Source organism: Capricornis sumatraensis, chromosome 12 (assembly GCF_032405125.1).
Source record: "Capricornis sumatraensis isolate serow.1 chromosome 12, serow.2, whole genome shotgun sequence".
NCBI classification, from domain to species: Eukaryota; Metazoa; Chordata; class Mammalia; order Artiodactyla; family Bovidae; genus Capricornis; species Capricornis sumatraensis.
In genome coordinates, this window is record NC_091080.1 from 12,408,640 (window position 1) to 12,430,560 (window position 21,921).

The window sequence follows — 21,921 nt, forward strand, 5'->3', positions numbered from 1 at the left end:
AAAAAGGGGACAGAATGTGTCATCTCAATTTTTAACTGTAATAGAAATATGTGCAATTTACAGATTAATACCTCAAGTGTAAATGTGGTTATTATAGCTAAGATATTAGCTAGGAGATTATTTCTTTGAAAGAAGTTGAGAAAATTGAGGAAAGCAATGATAATGCCTTCTTGCCTTGATCTGTACCTAAGAATACTCTCTTGAATACTGTTAAATACCATGACAGTTAATGAACATTTTCTTCTTTGCTAATGTTGAACTGTAGTTTATTTTATTCAGTGTGCTGCTGCTAAGTCGCTTCAGTCGTGTCTGATTCTGTGCGACCCCATAGACGGCAGCCCACCAGGCTCCTCTGTCCCTGGGATTCTCCAGGCAAGAATACTGGAATGGGTTGCCATTTCCTTCTCCAATGCATGAAAGTGAAAGTGAAGTCGCTCAGTCTTGTCTGACTGCTAGCGACCCCATGGACTGCAGCCTACCAGGCTCCTCCATCCATGGGATCTTCCAGGCAAGAGTACTGGAGTGGGTTGCCATTGCCTTCTCCTTATTCAGTGTAATAAATGGTTTATTGGGCGTAAGTAAGTAGGTCCAGAGTAGCAGGTCATGGCTTATAGGGATGGGAAGCTGATAGTGAGAAGGAGGCGGAGAGGAAAATCTGTGCAAAATGTCATTGAGAAGAAGTAAGTCTTCCTGGGCGGTTGGGATGGACGCCTGTGCCCCCTGCCCCTGCCCATAACTGTAGTTTGGTTTTGTTTGTAGAATCTTCTGGATACTTTTTGCATTTGTTGGCTTGAGTTGTTTCAAAGGATGTTCTTTAATTTGTTACTCATACAGGTGGACTGAAGTTATTGTATTGTCATTACAAATGAAGCCTGCTTGAGGATTTTAATTAAATTTAAACTTTGGAGAAAAATTGTTAAACTGAATTTTTTTAGCTTTCTTTTCAGTAAAAAATATTCTTTTGATACTGTTTGTAATTCACAGTATCCCCAAAATTGTAAAAACAGTGAACTGTATGGTTTTAAGGACCTTCCAGATAATTTTTTATAAAATATGTCTTCTGATTTGTAAAGTAAAATGAGTTAATGGTAATCCTTTTAGTACAGTATAGTGATAGGCTGATGATCTCTGCAGAGGACTGTGTTTAAGCATGTATCAGTATCACTTCATTTGAATATTCTCTTTTTCACTGCCTACTAATTAAGTCAAGGTTCTGACTTTCATAAGAAAATGATGTCTAATGCACACTGTATTTATAACTAAAAGATTATTAAGACATTAATGTGTTAAAATAATTAGAAGGAAAGTGACGTTTGTATTTACTCTCACTCCCATGTTAAGTCTGTCATATCAACTGTTAAAACTGTGCAGTAGTATATTATTGAACTGGAAATCAAGCTACTGAATGAAATAGCTTTGTTTTGATGTAAAGTTACACTGATAAATTGAGTGTACCTTTATTCTTTTCCTTGGTTCTAGGCAACAGTACTTCAAATTAATTGATGAGTGTGTATCTCAGATTGTACTGCATAGAGATGGGATGGATCCAGACTTCTCATATCGAAAAAGATTAGATTTAGATTTAAGTCAGTTTGTTGGTGAGTGTGTCTCTGTTATTTAAATGGAAATATTTTCTGTCCCTTACCCATGGCTTAGTGCTAGAGTGTTGTTTCTTGCAGTGTGGACTCTGGAGGGTCCTGGATACCCTTTCAGAAGGTCCTACTAGTCAAATCTATTTTCACAATAGTACTGAAACATTATTTGCCTTTTTCACTGTCTTGATATTTGCAGAACAATATTGAGAAAACTGCTGGCACGTTGTGAATCAAGGCAGTGGCACCAAACTCCAGTAGCCCTGGGGTTCTTTGGTAAAACAAAAGAAATGAAATGAAACTGCTATTATTTACTCAAGAATGTCCTTGATAAAGAAGTAAAAAATAATAATTTTATTTGACATTTACCTTTGTGTATACTGTGTGAATATATTCTGTGTGAAAATATTCAAAATTCAATATATTGTATGTGTGAGTCACTTGTGCTGCAAACCAGAGTCCACAAGGAAGTACTTGTGTAATTGTCTGAGTTGCCAGCTGAGATGCCTGCCTTTTTTTTTATCCTTGAAAAAAGTGATTGTTATACAAGTTGTGGCTACTTAGATGTGAGTGTTTGGCACACACTTTCCTAAAAATGAGATGAAGATGATAGACTGTGTTACCAATGATAAAATCCAAGCATTTACGTAAAAATTTGTGTTTGGAAAACTTGTATTTGCTACTGTCAGCTTGACAGCTTTGCAGTGCTAAATTTTTTTCTGATGAGATTAGTGGTGATATTACCCTATATGATTATTTTGACATTGTATGATGAGATGTATCACCATCTGAAGGATCTGTATGACTCTGTAAACCACTCTTTCCCAGATGATCAGGGCTTGATGTGTCTAAATGATTTAAAAGTAACAGAGGGCAAAACAGTCTTTGAAATGATATGTGATTCCACATGGTAACTAATGTTTAAGAAGTTACCATATGTCAAATCTTGATTTAATATTCAAAGAGTATTATTTGCATGAAGTTGTTTTTTTCCTCATAAAATATTTGAGTTCAGGAAGAAGTGTGGGATGTATAGAATGAGAAAGTAGTAGATAATACTAATGACACTGATAAAGCAAATATTTGTTTCTCTCCCTAAGAGAGAAGAAATTAGAAGTTCCTGGGGGTAGGAGGGACATAGAAATAAAGGAAAATATTCTCTAAATAGGTAGCAAACTAAAATATGGAATGATTTTGAATAGTGTCTGAAGAGAAAGTTTTTTCTACCTGGACATTAGGAATATTTTTCTTGAGTAGGTGAGAGGTTTTGACATTGAATTCTTGAGAAGGAAATAAAATCTTTGAGTACTTCTTGGCTATATAAGTGAAATTAGTTACATAGTTAAATAAATTTATTGTTTAATTGATTATAAATGTTTCAAATAAACTTACAGACACAATACCGAAGACTTAAATATAGAAGAGAGTGTCACTGTGTTAACATGCTTAGATGGGAGACAGATGTTGGAAAGTACAGGGCACACATAACATATTAAGGTGGGATTCAAGACATGCTGTCTGTGCAACAGGAATCAGAGGATTAAGTATTAATTTAGTGCTACAGAGCCAGCCAAATGAACAAAAAATTATAGAGAATTGGGATTATACAGGAAAGTGTTTTCTTAGGAAGTTATCCATAATGCCCTACATAGTTAAATCAAGAAATAATTGTGTACACACTGTATTTAGAGTTAAGAAGCTAATCACCAAAGTAATCTAATATAGAAAGAGCTGAGTGGTCCCACTTAGGTAGCGGGACTAGTTTTGGATGTAGTGATTTGGTTGATTCTTGCTTCTCGTAAGTTGTTTTGTAGTATGTTTTATTAAACAATGTTCATTATTACTTTCATTAAAAAAGAAGGGATATAGTACATCATGAGGCATCCATATGAATTACTTCTCCTGTGAAGTATTCTGTCAGGTGGATTCCTGTCAGAGCTTTTTAATCTATTATTAGTGGATATTTAAGTTATTTGCAGTTTTTTGCTAACAGTACTTTAATGAATATTAAAAGCAAAGTCCTAGAAATAGAATTACTGGGTGGAAGAAAGTATTTAAGTTTTTGTACATATTGCATAGTTTCTTATTAGCAAATTTCCTTAATTATACTTCCAACTGCTTTTAGGAGAGTTGGCTTCCCCATGCTATCTCCAGTACTTGGCATTAGGGATTATTTAATCTTTGCTTATTTCTAATTAAATATTTTAATATTTTTCATATTATTAGGAAAATTCAATTATCTGTTCTTATGACTTATCAATTTTTAGATTTTTATTCATAATTTTATGCTTATTGCTATTGTACATTTTCCCCATTTGTATTGGCTATCATTTTCTCCTTTTCCTTCAAAATATGAACTGAGGATAGGAACCTTTGGGTATTATATGTACAGTTGAACTGTCTTCATTTTGCTGAACAGAAGGTTAAAATTGTAGTTGGGTTTATCTTTCCTCTTATATTTTATGACCTTGGTATCGTGCTTAGAAAATCATTCTCCATTCCAACATTATATATTTCTCCATTTTGGTTATTACTGACATTATTTCTAATTTTTCTCTGTGATTTTTTTTCTTTGTAAACTTTTAAAGTAACAGTGAATTTAAGAAAAATGTTGTCGTTGCAATTTTAGATATTTGCATAGATGAAGCAAAACTAGAAGGGTTTGAAGAGAAAGCATCAGAGCTTAACAAGAAAGTAAGTAGTTTGACTAACTTTGCAAGACTACAGGGGGGGCTCCTGCAGCTATATTTCTGCCTCAGGGACTCTATGTTCTTCCAATATCCTTATTTCCTTTGGGTGTTTGCACAAATGCCATCCTCTGAGGACTTCCTATTTAAACATTTAAACTCCTTACTCCCAACTCTGACCCTCCCTATGCTTCTGTCCTTGTTTTTCTACTGTTTTTATGACCATTTGACATGCTACATCATTTATGTATCTGTGTGAGTATATGCAAATGTCTTATCTGTTTCTCCCTCTGTAATAAAATTTATGAACGATTTTTGTTAGCTTTATTCACTATCATGGCACCTAAAACAATTCCTGGACTGAAAACTAAACATATTTTTGAATGAGTGAATAAATAAATAATTGACAGTATATAGAATCAGAATTTTAAGGCTGGAGTATTTCTCAAGGCCTCAGATAATTTAGGGCCATAAGATTGAAATTATATCTAAAAATTTTAAGGGAAAGTTTAACTTGGTTTTGGTTTCGATTAAAGTTGCTTCATAAGACTGAGCGGAACCATTTAAAGTTGTCTTCTTCGTAGGTCATCAGTATTGGATGTCAGCAGTTGCATGTGTTTCTGTCCCAGGAGTGTTGTTGACCGTCCAGCCATCCCCCACTTTTCTTTAAGTTACTGTATTATGCTTTTGTCTCTACTTAGTGGGTACTTATTACATTTGTTCTCTGATCTTAAAATTTTATTATCTTTCATTGTTGGATTCTTCTCATTTTAAGTAGTTTACTCTGATTTGAATTCTTAGGGCTGGTTCCTTTCGTTGGAGGAATCATGGTAGTAACTGCTACCACTACCTCAATGAACATTTCACTCAAGAAACATTTAGACTGAGTGAGTCTACATTTTTGATGTGTCAAGCCCTAAATGTACCTTAAGAGAACTGTACATTTTTAATAGACTTTTTAGAAGCTCTTAGGGCTTCTCTAATAGCTCAGTTGGTAAAGAATCCTCCTGCAATGCAGGAGAGGCCAGTTCAGTTCCTGGGTCAGGAAGATCCACTGAAGAAGGGATAAGCTACCCACTCCAGTATTCTTGGGCTTCCCTTGTGGCTCAGCTGGTAAAGAATCTGCCTACATTGTGTGAGACCTGAGTTCCATCCCTGGGTTGGGAAGATCTCCTGGAGAAGCAAAAGGCTACCCACTCCAGTATTCTGGCCTAGAGAATTCCATGGACTGTATAGTCCACGGGATTGCAAAGAGTTGTACATGACTAACTGACTTTAACTTTCACATGGAGAACTTTGTAAGTGCCCTGTCTAAGAAGTCCAATGTTTTGCCAAATACTTAGAGAATATTATCTCCCAGGCCTTTGGCTGCAGGCTCAGATTACAGCTGAGGATATTAACATTGTCATTTTTGCAAAGTGACTTAGTTAATGGAGGAAACAAAGTAACAGATACTTTAAATTACGTGTCATAAGTGTTCTAGTTGATAGATGTTTGCGTTGTATGGTGACCTCTCACCCACTGGCTCTGTATTCCAAGCTCAGTAAATAATACTTCCACTCACTGTAGGAAAGGAGTAGCACGCTTCTAAGTTACTTGGTTTGAATGAATCTCAGATAGTTTAAATTGGCTTTTATAATCTTTTCTTTTTTTGGTTTACAGTATTTGAATATGATAACTTTCTCAAAACACTGTTTTAAAATTGTAAGCTTTCAGTGTAAATAGAAGAAAGACCTTGTTCAAGGTTAGTTGTCTCCTTTTAGTCAGCAGTTACGTGTCTTAGGTATATTCAGAAAATATTATTCACTCCATAAAAGATTGCTATTGCCATACCATTTTGTATGTGTCAGCAAGAATTTTTTCTGATAGCTTTATAAGGACACATGTAAATACTTTGCTTTAGGCAGGAAGCTATCATGATTGCTAGACACATTCTTTATTTTAATGCATAAATTTGAAAAATGAAGACTAGAAATGTCAGAAAGTACATAGAGAGTATTGAGTTATCAACCTTCCTGTATAGATTCACTTATTTGAGGAATGAAATTAAGTAGAGCCTCAACCTTAACTGTGTTTCTTGACATTTTTGCATGTAATTTTGTAAGCGTAAGATTGCTCTACTGACTCCTTTTGGAGAGGAAGCCTATCATTTCAGTTTTTGTAAAGTGCGTCTTTAATGGAGATTCATTTTATCCTCAAGGCTACTGTGATTTGACTATGGATATTATAAAAATGCTAAAGCAAAGTTTATATTTCGTCTGATCCTTTTATAGGGGAGGATGTAGAAATTTATCTCTCTTGTAAGTAATACAGATACTCTCAGTATGGTAAAGTTAATTTAGTAACCTTTCTTTGAGTGTAGTAACTATGATACTGGTTGTTTTGATAGTTTTATTTTTGTTCCTATAAATAATTCTTTTTCCTTCCGTATCTTATTCTAAGACCTAAGACAGGACAGTGTACATAATGATGTTATGAGAAAGGTTTCTTCATTCTTAGTCTTAAGAATTTAGTTTCCTATTTCTTGCTAAGCAGCAGTAAACATTGACTGAGCAGTCATAAAGAGGAGAATAGAGAAAATGACCTCGTAGAGATTTTTGAGACTGGGAGATTGAGGACCTTTATGATATTGACATGGTTATTCAACATAAAAAGGAAAGTTTGACAGGAATTGGCTGATGATTTCACTCAACAAATGAGTTTAATTTCTAAATATAAAGCTTTTGGAAAGGTGATGAATAAAGCAGAAAGAGCCTCATTATTAGTGAGCTTCCAGGTTGGTGGGCATTACTGAGGTGTATGATAGTACATTTTGATAGTTTTATAATACAAGATGATAACTGTTTTAGGAAAACCCTGAGTGGTGTGTAAGTCTGTGGGAAGGATCTCAGGTGGCCAGGGACCACTTGCCCTGGGAAGTGATGGCTAATGTGAGCCCTGACGGATAGTGGGAGGCAGCAAGGCGACTGTCCAAGGAGGAGGCACAAGTACATTTATTTTCAATTTCTTATATCAAGCTTAGCATCTTCAAAACCAAATTCTTCATTCTTGTCTCTAAAAATGTCATTCCCTCAAATTATAATCCTTTTTTTGCCAGCTTGCAAAGCGACAGAACAACATAGTTATCCTGGTTATAGTCCCTTCGCTCATTTCCTCTGTTCAGTCAGATGCTAATTTTTGATTCTGTTTTTATATATATATATATATATATATATATATATTCTGCCCCCTCTTTTCTTTCCGTGTTTTCTTGTCCTGTTTTCTGACGTACTCCAGCAGGGCTTGCGTCCTTGCTTGGATAGCGCCTTGTTTCTGTGACTCTAGTCTATCTTCAGTCCATTGTCCGTGCTGCTGCTGGTTGGGTTTTCCAAAGTGCAGATCTGATTACTTTGCTTTTCTGTGATAAATACTCTGAAAATTGTCTGTAGTTATTAGGGAAAAGGAAAAAGCTTTTTGGTTTATTGTAAACTTCCTTTCCATAGTTTCGCTCTGGTGTATCTCTAGCTTCATCCTCTGCAGTTTGTTCTCAGACCACATTTTGTGGCCTTTACAAGGGATGGCTTGTTATTCATGTATGCACTGTACTAGTCACTCTATCTGAAATGCAAGCTACGCTTCTCAGCTAATGACTCAAGTTCTTCAAACCTTAGATCAAGCATCATTGCTCCAAGAATGACACACGTGCCTCCTGTCCTTTCTCTATTGTGAGTAATTTTCATAGATTTTGGATGGTTAGTTTGTTTTGATTTAGCCACCGGACACTATGCTTACTAAACACAATGATCATATTCTTTTAAACTCTGTACCCCTAGTCCCTGCCACTCTGAGAAACACATCATAGTCATGCTGTTAGATATTTGTTGAATAAAGGAAAGAGGTAGAATGGGACCAGATATCAGGTGGTTCTGGTATTAGGTTAGGTATTAGGTTAATAAGTGTGGTTTTTATAATGAAGCCACTAAAGATTTAAGACAAAGGAGTCACGATATATGAGCTATCTTTTGGATGGAACAGCAGTATTAAAAACACAAAGTTTGTAGAGAGAAAGACAATATTGGTTTTGAAAATACTGGAATGTTTCCTTCTTCTTGAAAAACCTCCCTTAAATTGGAAATACATTTATAGACTGGTCTGCAGTCTGGGATGCAGTTGTGAATCCGGAGCTGGTGATAGGGACTTGGAAGCCACCAGTGTATGGAGACCCTACTCCTAAGTCAAAGCCTAACCCTCATTTGACTGTGTTTTAAAGTCTCAAGGCTACATTTGTGAGCTATTTGTATTTTTTAGTGATGACTTTTTTCTTTTTTAAAAGGGAGTCAAGTACATGTTCTTGGTCATGAGACAGAACTTATGTTCATCTCTGCTAGTAGAGGGATTTTAGTGAAGATGATGGCCAGGTGAAACTGTTTTGAGTGCAGGATGGTGACTTGTGATAAGTGGCTATATCAATTAGAAGACTCATTGGATTTACCAAATTTTATCATTTGCCTTCTTCCTTCAAAGTGTTGCACTAAGGTCTTTGAAAGATTAGTTTATCATTAACTTTCCAAAGATTAATGATGAAGAAGATGGAGTTTATTCTCTTAAACTTTTGTTGAAGGTTAGAACCTATATTGGATCCTTAAGTTTCTGATGTTATTTTACAAAAAAAGGAAATAATTGATGCATTTACAAAGTGGAGTTATTTATTAGTAAAAATATTGAAATGGAATTCTTCTAAATCATGTTGATAAACTTGGGACATTTCAAGTATAAGTTTTCACAGGTAAGGGTCAGGGAATTCAGGTACAGTGCCTTGCTCTCCATTATTTTACACAAAGTTGCAATGATATTTTGGGACTCTTAAGAAAAATGCCAGCATTCTGGATGACTGTAAGCCCAGTTTGTTCTGATGAGAGGAGAAGGTCACAGATTTCATTTTTGGCTTTGTCTGCTCCTTTGCAAATGAAGGATTTTGGTGGGACCTTGAGGGACCTAGAGAAAAGCTGTGGGTGACTTAGCAGAAACCTACCACCACTCCTTTCAGAAAAGTTATGTGCCACTAACAGAGCATTAGAGTCAAATTTCTTTATGAAGAATAGTGCTTTTTATTTTCAGCTTTCTCTGTGTCTTGTATGTTTTTCTTTCTTTCTTTTTTTTTTTTTTTTCAGTTTGAAAAGGAGTTTACCGACCACCAAGAAACTCAGGCTCAATTGCAGAAAAAAGAGGCAGAGATTAATGAGCTTCAAGCAGAGTTACAAGCTTTTAAATCACAGGTAAAATACTATCTACCTGGAGTGAATTTGGGTATTGAAAACTCACAGGGTAACAAAGGTTGTATCACGTCTTCACAGCATCAAAATGTTGAAACTTTAATTTTTCTCATATGTTTTCATATTTTTGTTTATATATATTTCTATTCTGCTGTGTTTAAATTTTTAAAATTATTTTGCCTCCGTTTTTTAAATTTGCATTTTTCAAAATGTCTAATCTCTTCCTTGTGTTTCATTTGGGTTTTGTTCCTGATGTCATGTGTTTGCTGGGTAATTAAGCACTAAGGGTAAGAAAGTCTTTTATTATTAGATTTGTCATTCATCACTGATCTTTATCCCACTACAGAAAATTATTGCTCAAGCTATTTATTTTTCAAAACCTTCAGCCTATGGGTACCTTGCAGTGAAAGATAAACTCTAGCTGAATGAGAACATTTTCTGATAATTTTTCAGTTTCCAAAAGCAAACAGATTTAAAACACAACAAAAAAGGGAGCAAATCTGGATTCTGAAGTAGATAGCTCACTATACTGTCTGCACACAAAACAGTTAGGTAGCAAGAAATACATTACCTACATGCTTTACATGGATGAAAGTAAGAAAGTAGAATATTCATAGCTAAATTCCTTCATGTAGATTTACATGCAAGATGATGAGCAATAAGTATAGTTTTGCTATCTTCCTTTCATCCTAATTTATGGTTATGTTGAAATAATGTTAGGCATACTTTTTCCTATGTTATTTGCAATTTTCTTCTCTTTTTTACTTAGTGTATAGTTTTGTTGCAGAGTCTGTCTGAAGATACTCTAGGAATTATATGTTTGTTCAATCTTGGGGGAAAAAATAGAATCTATCTATAAGAAAATTCTCAGTGATCATCTTTTTCTAGTGCTGCAAGAGAAGGTACCACAATTTGTTGAAAGTTTTCATCTTTCTTATGTGGTTCCCTCTCCCTCATATTAAATAAACATTTGGTTGTGTTTTCTATATTTCAGATTGAGCTTTAGACACTGAAATATTCATGACAATTTTTTCCTGGTCCAGGCTAGTATAAATTTAGACTTTCCTTTCTTTTAATTTTTCCCAATTGAAGCATTTCTTGTAAATCTATGCTAGAAAATTTTAGTTTATAGAAAACATATTCACTGCGTTTGAATATGTTATTGCTGCATATGATTTTATATAAAACGGGAATATATTTACAGTTTGAAACAGATTAAATCAAGCAGTCTCCTATGTTGTTTTAGATTGTGTACAGTGATAACCTCTGTTTATGTCTATCAAAAGAAAGCCTGTTATTAGAGACTTGACATTGACCACATACTCAGTTTTGAAGAACAGCTGACAAATCCTTTCTTTGGATTAGTTTATATTTCTCATGGAATATTTGCATTTGTCTTAATATACTTCTCTTTGATCAAAGCTGTGCTGATTATAAAGGTTATGAATAAAATGTGTTCTGTTATCCATGATTTCATTCCTTGTGTCACTTAACAGACAAGCACTGTTAGACACTGAGGACAGACTGGGGGCAAGGTGATCATAGTGTCTGGCCTCATCAGTGACATACTCAAGTTAATCACACTCATCAAAGTCTAGAGCAGAAATTCAACTATACTTTTAAGACATTAATTGTTAACTATAAATGTCTGTATGTGAGTATGTTAACTATAAATGTCTATTGAATGTGAGTACGATGTACATACATCCTTGATGTTCAAAGGGCTGTGGTATCCATTATCACAGCAACCCAGCCCAACACTAAAGTGATTCTTTCTTTATACATAATGTTTTTGATAAGGCATGTTTTTTGATTGTGGTCTCAATTTCTCTTAAATACTTTTTCTTTTTGCTGATTTTGGATGTTGATTTCAAGTCTTTGTACATAATCTATTTTCCATAATTTTACCATAAAACTTTTAAATGATTTATTAATACTTATACAGCTATATGGCTTAGAGTTGAAGTTAGTTTTAGGAAATCATCATCACAAACGTTATTTATCAACTCCTGTCACCTTCATGGTAGTAAAAATGCATCTCTTTATGAAGCAACAGAAGCATAAGGATACAAGTGCCTGGTAACCAGGTCGTGTCTTGCTTTTGCAGGTCTTACTAAGAATCTTAGTTAATTTTTCCTCAAGGGCAAAGGTGTGATGTGGCAATATTATTTCCCTCTCTTTTTCTGGATCTTATTTATTTTTTTTTTTTTTACTAACTTAAAAGATGGTGTCCCGCAGAATTCTGTATATAAACCTTCATGCTCTGTCCTCTGGGTGAACTTACCTGCACAAATGGCTTCTTCAGCTGTCCTGTTGAGACTGCTAACTTGCAGATCTTTTAGACCTGGGTCACTATTCGCCTCGTGGACATCTCCACCCACATGACCATAATTACCTTAAAATGGGGAGTAATAGTTCTGACAGTTACATTTTTATGAAAACAAAAGCTATAATAATACTCATAAATTGGGGAAAAATTTTTGTTGAAATTTTGTTTGTAGGTTAAACCACATGGCATTACTGAAATTCAGTTGTTTTTGGTATAAAACAAAATTTTGAGAAACGTATGCTTGAACCTGCCTTGTAGAGAGCTCTTTGTCATGGTTCTTATTATTTTTCCTTTGTAGTTTGGTGCCTTGCCGTCTGGTTTGCCTCCTTCAGATGGAAACGGAACTGGCCCTCCAGCCCTGCCCCCGCCGCCGCCACCCCCGCCGCCGCCTCCCCCGTTGCCGCTCCCTGGGCTGCCCTTACCCCTTGGTGGGGGCCCTCTGCCCCCGCCCCCTCCGCTGGGACTTCTCAGTGGACAGACTGCTCCACCTCCACAGATGCTGCCTTTTGGGTTAAAACCAAAGAAAGAATTTAAACTGGAAACCAGCATGAGAAGATTAAATTGGTTAAAGGTATAACAGAAACAAGTAGAGAAATAATACTATTTCTTAGATTAAAGCTTAAATTTGTATTTACTGGTATATAGTTTCCTGGTGGGCTATAGTCGATGGGGTCTCGAAGAGTTGGACACGACTGAGCGACTTCACTTTCACTTTCACTTTCAAGCCCTTTACTATTGACTAAAGCTTTCTAGTTTATAAATTGGGTAGGAGTCTGTGATAATTATACTGGGATTTGGTTTATAATCAAATGCATACGTAACATTTAAATACATACATAATTTTATGATTATACTGTATTTTTAAATGTTTTTAAAAAGTACAGAAAAGTTAGTATTCTTAGGAACTTTTTTATGTTGGTAGCTATTGCAAAAATTATTGCTTGCTGTTGGAGGTGGATATTTAATTGAGACACAGGAATTCTGAATCCTGCAGAAAGATGGTTTCACAAGTCACATAAACTGAGCATTGCTAAAGATTAGGAGAAGTATAACTGAGAAAGAACTAACTTCATTGCATTCAGCTTCAGTCCCCAACTATTTGAGAGTGGAACCTTTTTTTTTCTTTTCCTGTTCCCTAATAACACCTTAACTTTCTGCAGAACTTATATTGCATTGAACAGACTTTGTAAAAAATCTTACGGCAATTACTCCATAAATATCTGCTGGCAGCTCTGGGGTACTGGGTGTGTAGATGGTGACTGGGTGGGAGACAGATGATACACTCAACCATTTGTGAATCTGTCTTCTCTCTGACTGCAGATCAGACCTCAGGAAATGACTGAAGACTGTTTCTGGGTAAAAGCAAATGAAAATAAGTATGAAAGTGTGGATTTGCTTTGTAAACTTGAGAACATATTTTGTTGCCAGCCAAAACGTAAGTTTAATATCTTAGTTATTTGTTACTTTTAGTATTTTAATATTGCAACTCTTTAGATGCTTTCAATAGTATTATTTGTATCTTATAAATGATGTTTTTACAGTACTAATGAATAAATGAAGTTAGTTTTTTTTATGTAGAGTATCACCTGAGCAGTTTTTTAAATGCAAATGATTAATACCAGAGTTAAAAAATTTCTACACGATACATTCTTTGAAGATGTTCTAAGTTAGACTTTCATAAAGGAGGATATTTTCACAGAAAGTTTTGATATGAAAATTCCCTCTAGTCAATGAGAAATAGAAAAACAAAATCAAAATGTGAATCTTCCTCTAGTCATAATTTTCTCACTCTTTAGTGTTGCAGTGACTACCATGTAATTAATTAGTATGACTCACATGGGTTAGAAATGATCAGATTTATAGATTATTTTGGAAGGTAGCTTGAAATAGAGTCTGTGAGTAGATTATATCATCTTTTCATTATGAACAATGAAATTCATTTTTAAGACCTACCCACAGATAGCTTTTACCTATGCACTGTGAATTTTCTCTTTTTAACAATTATATTTAGGAATTACTCTTGTCTGAAATTTGATTTTGACATGGGCCTACTGTTTATGTTTCAGGGTTGATACTCACATACACTGTTTATTTCATTTTCAGTGACACATTTCAGATTTGTCATACAAACCACTTACATCAGGCATTATCTTTTACTTTTCAGAAAGGAACCTTTGAGCAGACTTATGCCACTTATATCCCTGGGCCCATCAAACAGAGAGGTGGTAGGGAGAGACTGCATTGGACAGAGCTGGGAATGCTCGGTGTAGACTAAAGAGCTGGCTTCTTAAACTGCCTACTGCATGCTGGGTACCATGCCAGAGGCTTTATGTACCTGATTTAACTTGATCGTCACAGCAACCAAGGGATGCTGGCAAATACCAAAAACATCATTTGCATTCCTTTTAAATGTGTTCTAAAATATAAATTAGAAACTGTTTCTAAAAAATAATAGAAGTTAGAAACTCTAACAGGTAAATGTAAATTAGATTCCTAGAATTTGTTTTAATTCCAAAGTCTTTATCATATATTTTGGAACACCATTTTTCCTGACTAAAATAGTAAAAATAATATATTTTCATCTTTGAAAACCAGGGGAATTTCTTAGTAAGCTAACCCTAGTAAAACTTGTGAAGTAAGCAGATCTTAATTTTACCTTTTGATTATGGAGAATCAAAATTTTCTTTGGAAAAGATTAGTGCACTCTTCAGGCAATCAAGGAAAATATATGGCAGTTAAAATGTGTATTTGCATGTGAAACACTTCAGAATTTCAGATTTCATAATCTGGAATTGATTAGTTTTCCCTTTGCTTTTCTTGTAGGTGGAAAGGGTGATATCTAAAAGCTGTTTAAGTAATACTGCCATCCAGCTACTTTTTTTTTTTCCTCTCTGTACTCTGATTACTTTCTTAATTAATGAGGCTCAAAAGGGAAACTTGTTAGCATGCCTTCAATTTAGCTGTAGTGTTAGCCTGAAATGAAATAATTGGACCTTTAAAAAATTCTTAAGTCATCTAACTTTAGCCTTATGATTTAAGGTTGAAAAAAAATAGACATTAGCTCAATCTAATACCAGTTGTAAAGGTTAAGGTGATGAAGTGATGATCCTTTTCTGAATATTCCATATTTCACTATCTTTCTGACTCTGTGTGTATCCCCAGTGCCCCAAATCTCTCTTCAGTTTGACTTAGAGGCTGGCAGAGGTCTATGACATCTTTTCTTTCAACTCAAATGCAGCTTCCTCTTTTCTGTGACACTATATAATATTTCCACGATCATTGGAAAAATGAGGAAGCCTACGGTCATAACGCTGGGGAATGCCAACATCTTACAATGCCAACAGGAGGCAAGCTGTGAGGGCAACTGTTTTTTTGGTCGGGATTTTAAAGAATAACTCCTAGGAAGCATTAGTTGAGGAGCCTTAAATGTGCTTTTTGGCCTGATTAGTATTTTATTAGAAAAGGTCATTTGTTACTGCTTTCAGAAGGATAGGACTTTGTGTAAATATAAGAAAAATCAGAAAGGAAAGCAAGACGAAAGTGCCTGTAAAACTTAGACAAGACACAGGGGTGTTGGATAGGTTGCTCCTTGTTCCTTTATTCATGGCCTGGCTGCAACTTTTGCCTATTTCCCATGATGCCAAAGTTTTCTTTGAATCAGTTTTGTCATTTCTGCAGAATTCAGAATGGAAATGAAGTTGCTCTCCCCTCTCTAGCAGGCAGGGGGCGATAGAGGCATGGACATGGGTTGATTGTCGTTGTTGGCTTGCATCACAGTTTGGCAGGAAGGACACAGGATTTAGATTACTGAAAAATAACAGGTTTTTAGAGAAAAGGTGTATTTTTTTTTTTAATTGTAATACCTCCATGGACTAAGAACCAAGGCTCTTTCTCTGATTACAAAGGTGAATGTTCTGTTCCAGGCATTTTAAATGGTAGGCACCAATCTTTGTGCATTTGAAATTGGCAGAAAGGAAAAAGAAAAAAAAAAAACAAAACAGAACTGAAGCCATTAATTTAAAAAGAACCTTGGAATTCTCTTTCATATTCTTAATTTTTTTGTTACCAAGTATGGTTCTTTGTCTTATAATGCTTTAGGTTTATGAGGGATTTAGGGTAAGATAATTGGGTTTCAGAGGTCTCATACCCAGAAAAGGAAGAGGAACTAATCTTTCCTATTGAGCACCTGTGGTATACCAGCCCTGAGCTGGGTCATCTTCATGTGATTTTGTTTAATTTTTACTGCATCTCTTCTGGGAGAAGGCAATGGCACCCACTCCAGTACTCTTGCCTGGCAAATCCTATGGATGGAGGAGCCTGGTAGGCTGCAGTCCATGGGGTCGCTAAGAGTCAGACATGACTGAGCGACTTCACTTTGACTTTTCACTTTCATGCATTGGAGAAGGAAATGGCAACCCACTCCAGTGTTCTTGCCTGGAGAATCCCAGGGATGGGGGAGCCTGGTGGGCTGCTGTCTGTGGGGTCGCACAGAGTGGGACACTACTGAAGTGACTTAGCAGCAGCAGCAGCAGCAGCAGCAGCAGCATCTCTTGTTAGGTTTTTCTCTTGGTCTGCTGATTGAAACAATTGTAACTCCACACAGTACCACCCTGCCCCATCAACTCACAGATGGAGCAAGATGTTCTTGAGAGAGTTGAGCCTTTCCTCTTAACTCATGTTGCTCTTTATTATTTTTCTTATCTTTTTTTCCAGTTAGATTTTACTTATTTTGCTTTTTAAACTAATCTCCTTTTTATGACTTTTATAACACTACTTCAATGGGAACATGTCTTGTATCATAAGGAGTACAGAAACTCCTTAGTCATTTCCTATGAAATCAACATTTTTTTCTGATTATTATATCATTTTCTTTTTTATACTTCATTTCTCTAATAAGTATCTCACTTTAGTTTCCTTGCTTCTCTCCATCCTAAACTTTTGAGATGAATCTTAGTTTTCCATTGTTTAGATTCTTTTGAAAATAACATGTTGGCATTTTTCCTAATCATATATTTTTTCCCTCATCTGCCTCATTAATTTCTCCTGCTTTTTATCTGTCCTATTTATCTACAGTTGTTCACGTCAGGTATTTACAGGGGACATATTGTATGTGAAGACTTGTGTTTGGCACTGGGGACACTGTGGTGAGGAGGTGGACATGGCCCTAGAATCACATTGCGTTATGGCCTTGATGATGTGCAGTCAAGTTCGCAGGTGACGTCTAATAACCAGGAGTGAGATAACCAGTGCTCATCTTGATTATAGAAAAGCCTGCCATGTTTTACTGTTTCAGGCTTCTGTTAAGACTTAACAAGGTTATAAAGGAGCATTGTTTATATATCTCTCAGAAATTTAATCACAATATTCATGTACTGAACATTTGGTATCATCAAAATAATGCTAATGACCTGTGTATTTTTTACCAGATTGGAAGCATCTGTTGGTTAATTTTTAAAGGCTGTTGGCAGATGGATTAACGTATACTAACAGGTTATTGGTGTTGGATTTATCAAGTAAAATTAATATTAATTACGTTCATCATTCACAAACTGTTAACTTAATAGGGATTAAAGGGCTTTCTGAAAGTATATGAATAGTCTAATTCGCTTAGACTGATTAATTATGAAAATGTGATTCCACAATTGTTAGATTTCTGAAGTAATCATGTTTTATAACAGGTGTATCATATTTGCCACATAGAGTCAATAAACTGGTTTATAAATAATTTCTCAACTGAACAGTTATGGCATATGGAAACAGTTAATGGATTATGTACTTAAAAACAAATCAAGCTTAGATTTCTGAGATCATAGTTCAGTGGACAGAGTATTGAGGTAGAGAGTGATAAACCATGGATTTTCCCACTGACTTGGCTGTGTTCAGGATGTGTCTTTGTGTTTGAAACACAATTTATTACTCTGTACAGACCAAAGTGTATAAAAATCCTGAACTACCTCCGAAGCCTACATTAAGATGAACAATATAATTTGTAACAGAGAAATATGGTTCTTGACGGCATGTTAATATAGAAATGATGCCAAAATGAACGTATCTTCAACATCTTGCAGATTTCTGAGAAGACATTTGACAAATACTAATTTAGGAAAATTGGGGAGGAAGTTTGTGGAGAATTAAATATTTTTCTAGGGATCTATTTTGGTTTTTATCTGTGACTGAATATGAAAAAACTGTAAGGAAATTATGAGGTAGGTCAGAAATGTCATGCTTGTTTCACCATTAGGGAGTATCTCATTGTTACCAATTGTATTCTCTGTTGTATTGCAAAAGAAACCAGAATTTATTCTGAAAGCTTTAGTGAGGTAAAACCTAGAGAGAGAGGGTAAAGAAAGGGGTTGTTTAGGTTTGAGCCACAGGCAACTTTCAGGTCCACAGAATGTGTCAGTCACATGCTTAGTTACCCAGCATACCTTTGGCATTTGTGATAGAAGCTTTGAAAGTTCCTGTAAGTAGTCGTGTTTCTTATATACTGTGGTGACGCTGTAAACAGAAAGGAAGGAGGCTTGGATTTGCTTATATCGTATTGGGGAGTGTGTGCCCATAAATGTGGACTTTTCCCCCTTTCCTTTTTTGTCTTTTTTGTTTCTTCCATCAGAGAAAGGAATGGTATCAGGGCATTGGATTCCACTAGAGTCATTTGACTAGTAGCAGATTGGGCAATGCCGTCTCCTGTTTTACAAGTAATTCAACTTGGTATTTTATTTCTGGTAGCAGTTTTCCGTGGTGCACCTGTAGCTATCAAACCTTAACAAAATTGTAAATTTGTTACATTCTGTCCTCATATATTAGATTTTTTTCTTAGGATTTCTCTTCCATTTCCTGCATCCTCTGCCTTCTTCCTCATTTACACTGGCATCTCTTGTTACCCTCTGATTGCTCAATGTACACTTTGCAATTGCCATGTCTGCAGTATGTTCTATTACTCAGGATTCCCACATAATTAGTGCCCAGCATTATTCTCCAGAAAATAAAAATGAGGCTCTTCCTTCTGAGTGTGTTATTTTAATCTAAAGCAATATTTTGTAAATCTGGCCATTCACCACTTCCCCTCTTCTCTGCTCTTTCCTGCCCCTCCTCACCCCCGGGTCCGCCTTCACACACACACCAGTTGCCAGGCTTGGAAGACTGAGAATCACGTGGAGTTAGTGCTGTACCCGATCCATCTCTGGAGCACAGGCAGGGAGTGGTCTCATGGTAGGAGAGTCATAGGAGATGGGTGCTCCTTGCTGAATTCCACACTATAGGAATTCGATAAGAAACTAGTAAGTTTATTTGTAAGAGGAAAAAAAAAAAGAAAACTTCTCATGAAGATAACTTTATTATATTTGTATAACCTTGAATTTCCTAAGTTAGATTTGGGTTATATATTCGTGTGTTTAGTTAAGCTGGGTGTTCCTGCTGCCCCCCTTCAAGGTTAGGTCATTTGGGCATATACTTTCAAACTTTGATCATATTCTATGTATAGAAGAAGCTTTCATGAATGTCATGGCATTTGAGGAGAATGCCAGTTTAGAGACCTTTGTTTATCACAGGTCTGACTTGTCCAAGTGCGTGTCTGTGCCTTAAAAGAGTGGCTATTTCAAAGTTAGACACGCTGTATCCCAGGAGTTTTTAACTTGGAGTCTAAGAACTTTGATGAGAAAACTGAAAGTGACATCGTTACTTTCACTAACCTCGAATCGATATTTAGTTTTCCCTTCAGTTATGAATATAAACAATAAACAGAGCAGTAGCTATGCCATTTCTATCTGTAAGGTTCGTGTGTACTTTGCATCTTGCGTGGGTGCATTCACTCTGTCTCGTCCGACTCTTTGTGACCCCATGGATTGTAGCCCGCGAGACTCCTCTGTCCATGGGATTCTCCTGAGAAGAATACTGCAGTGGGTAGCCATTTCCTCCTCCAGGGCATATTCCTAATCCAGATATCGAAGCTATGTTTCCTACACCTCCTGCATTGCAGGCAGATTCTCTGCTACCAAGCCATCAGGGGAAGCCCGTGTACTTTTATATCACATGAGAATTGTTTCAGGCATGTTGAAATATTGAAACTCATCACTACTTCAACATTAACGTATAAATTTTTATACTTTCAGCTAGACTTTGTTACTTAAGACGTGAATAAAAAAACTTATTTTGTCAGTTGGGTCCTGCTGGAAACAAATGCTGAAATGTTGAAGTGCAGGAGGGATTTTTAAGAGTTAAGCATTGGGTAATGGGTGTGAAGGGTAAAAGATGGTGAGAGCAGGACTGGGCAGGAGGAACCGGGAGTGTCCTGCAAATCTGAGAAGTTCTCAGCCCTGGAGACCAGGATGCATGTTGTGGAGGTTCCGGGTTGGAGCCTGCTGGCTGGCCTGGGCATTTCTTAGCCCTGGAGACCAGGATGCATGTTGCAGAGGTTCCGGGTTGGAGCCTGCTGGCTGGCCTGGGCACTCCTGCCACACTCGGGCTGTGGCCGGGGCTCCAGCTGTGGAGGGGCCGGGAGGGCTCATGGCTCGTAGCCTGTCAGCTCAGGGTGCTCTATCTGTAGCCAACTGGAAAGTTCTTTTCTGAAGGGAGATCTGAGCCTCCCATCTCCATGGTTGTCAGATGTGTATGTGACTGGTACACAAACTGACACTCAGTGTGTTTCAATAATAGAATTTGAGAACAGTTTACTCCCTTTGAACTAGTATGTACTTTTTATGCATTTAAAATCAAGAGAAGGGGTCTGCCTCTCTGGTCTCAGTACGGGTCCATGCCCACAGACGTTGCAGGCCCTGCTGTATAGGTGAGACTGAGGTCAGGGGCCTGCCCTCACCTGCCACCTCTTCACATGTTCGTGGCTTTTGGGCTTGCTTGTTTCATAATTGAAGGGCCCAGTGTGTTATTTGTAATGAGATATTTCATCCAACTTAGAATAATTTTTTTATGATGGTTCCAAAATCTGGACATCCATTTATTAAGTAATGCATTTGTTAATAAAAACATATATCAAATGTGGAACAAATATAAAACTTACTCCCTAATTAGACAGAAAGCAACAATATTAATAATGTGTCCTTTTTAAAAGTAATATTTACTTCATTATGTCATTTTATTTGCTCCCCAAAGCAATCCTGTGAGGCACCCCAGGCGAATGTTCTATACATTTTATCTTTGAGAAAAAGTTGTGCTCTACAAGTGAAGTTCAGCTAAAAGGAGCTGCCACTCTGAATGGAATACAGATCTGGGTGTAGAGTCATTGCTCCTTCTTCTATGCCATGCTGCTTCTCTGATTAAAAGAAATCCTATTATGTTTTATTTAAAGTGCTCTTCTTTGATTTAAAATAATTTTCCTCTCATCTCCTGCCACCTTACCACTGCCCCACAGCAGTTCATCCTCATCCCACGATTTATATTAAAGGCTTTAAAAACCTGCCGTTTTTTATTAAGACCATCTTTCATCATTCGGTACCTCTTTTCACTTCTATAAGTATTTGAGCTGTAAATACTAACATCACGCTGTGGAGTGTGTGCAAGAAGTTCAGCTACAAGTGCGTGACCCCAGCCATTACAGCTGTAGGTCTTTTCCTCTTTAAAATATAGGAGATAAGATCCAGCTCATAAGGTTATTGTGAGGATTGTATAATGAATATTTTAGAACATCTTCTGCAATGCCCAGTTCATTGTAGTTGCTCAAGAAATATTAGCTGAACTTCAATTCTGAGCACGCAGGCTCATCTTTACTTGCCTGGTTTTGTGTATCATCTCTGAATCTTCCACCATAGTAACAAGTTAAATGGTCTCCCTCCATCTGGACCTCACTTTCAAATGAAGCTTTCTAAACTGCTCTGTTAATGGATCGCTGGTAGTAGTCACTTACGAAGACTTCTAGAATACTGGTTGGTATATCTTGTTTCTTTCATTTCTGTGTACATCTTCACTGCCAAATACTTTATTAAGATTCTGTGGAGAAGGAGCTGTTGAATCAATGTAAAGACCTATATTTCCCTATTTTTAAAACATTTTTCTGTGTTTTTTTCTTTCAGTTTTTGAGTAATTAATGGAGCTGGTGCCCAACAATG

At 36.3% G+C, this 21,921-nt stretch overlaps 1 protein-coding gene across 4 annotated transcripts in view; it reads left to right on the forward strand.

Annotated features, from left to right (window-relative positions):
- Positions 1-21,921, forward strand: part of DIAPH3 (diaphanous related formin 3) — a 563,626-nt gene that overhangs the window by 202,738 nt on the left and 338,967 nt on the right. For all 4 annotated transcript variants that reach the window (XM_068984294.1, XM_068984295.1, XM_068984296.1 and 1 more), the window contains 5 exons: positions 1,480-1,598; positions 4,222-4,286; positions 9,430-9,534; positions 12,159-12,431; positions 13,181-13,295. In XM_068984294.1, coding sequence (XP_068840395.1) covers positions 1,480-1,598; positions 4,222-4,286; positions 9,430-9,534; positions 12,159-12,431; positions 13,181-13,295 — 677 coding nt within the window. The remainder of the gene's footprint in view (positions 1-1,479; positions 1,599-4,221; positions 4,287-9,429; positions 9,535-12,158; positions 12,432-13,180; positions 13,296-21,921) is intronic.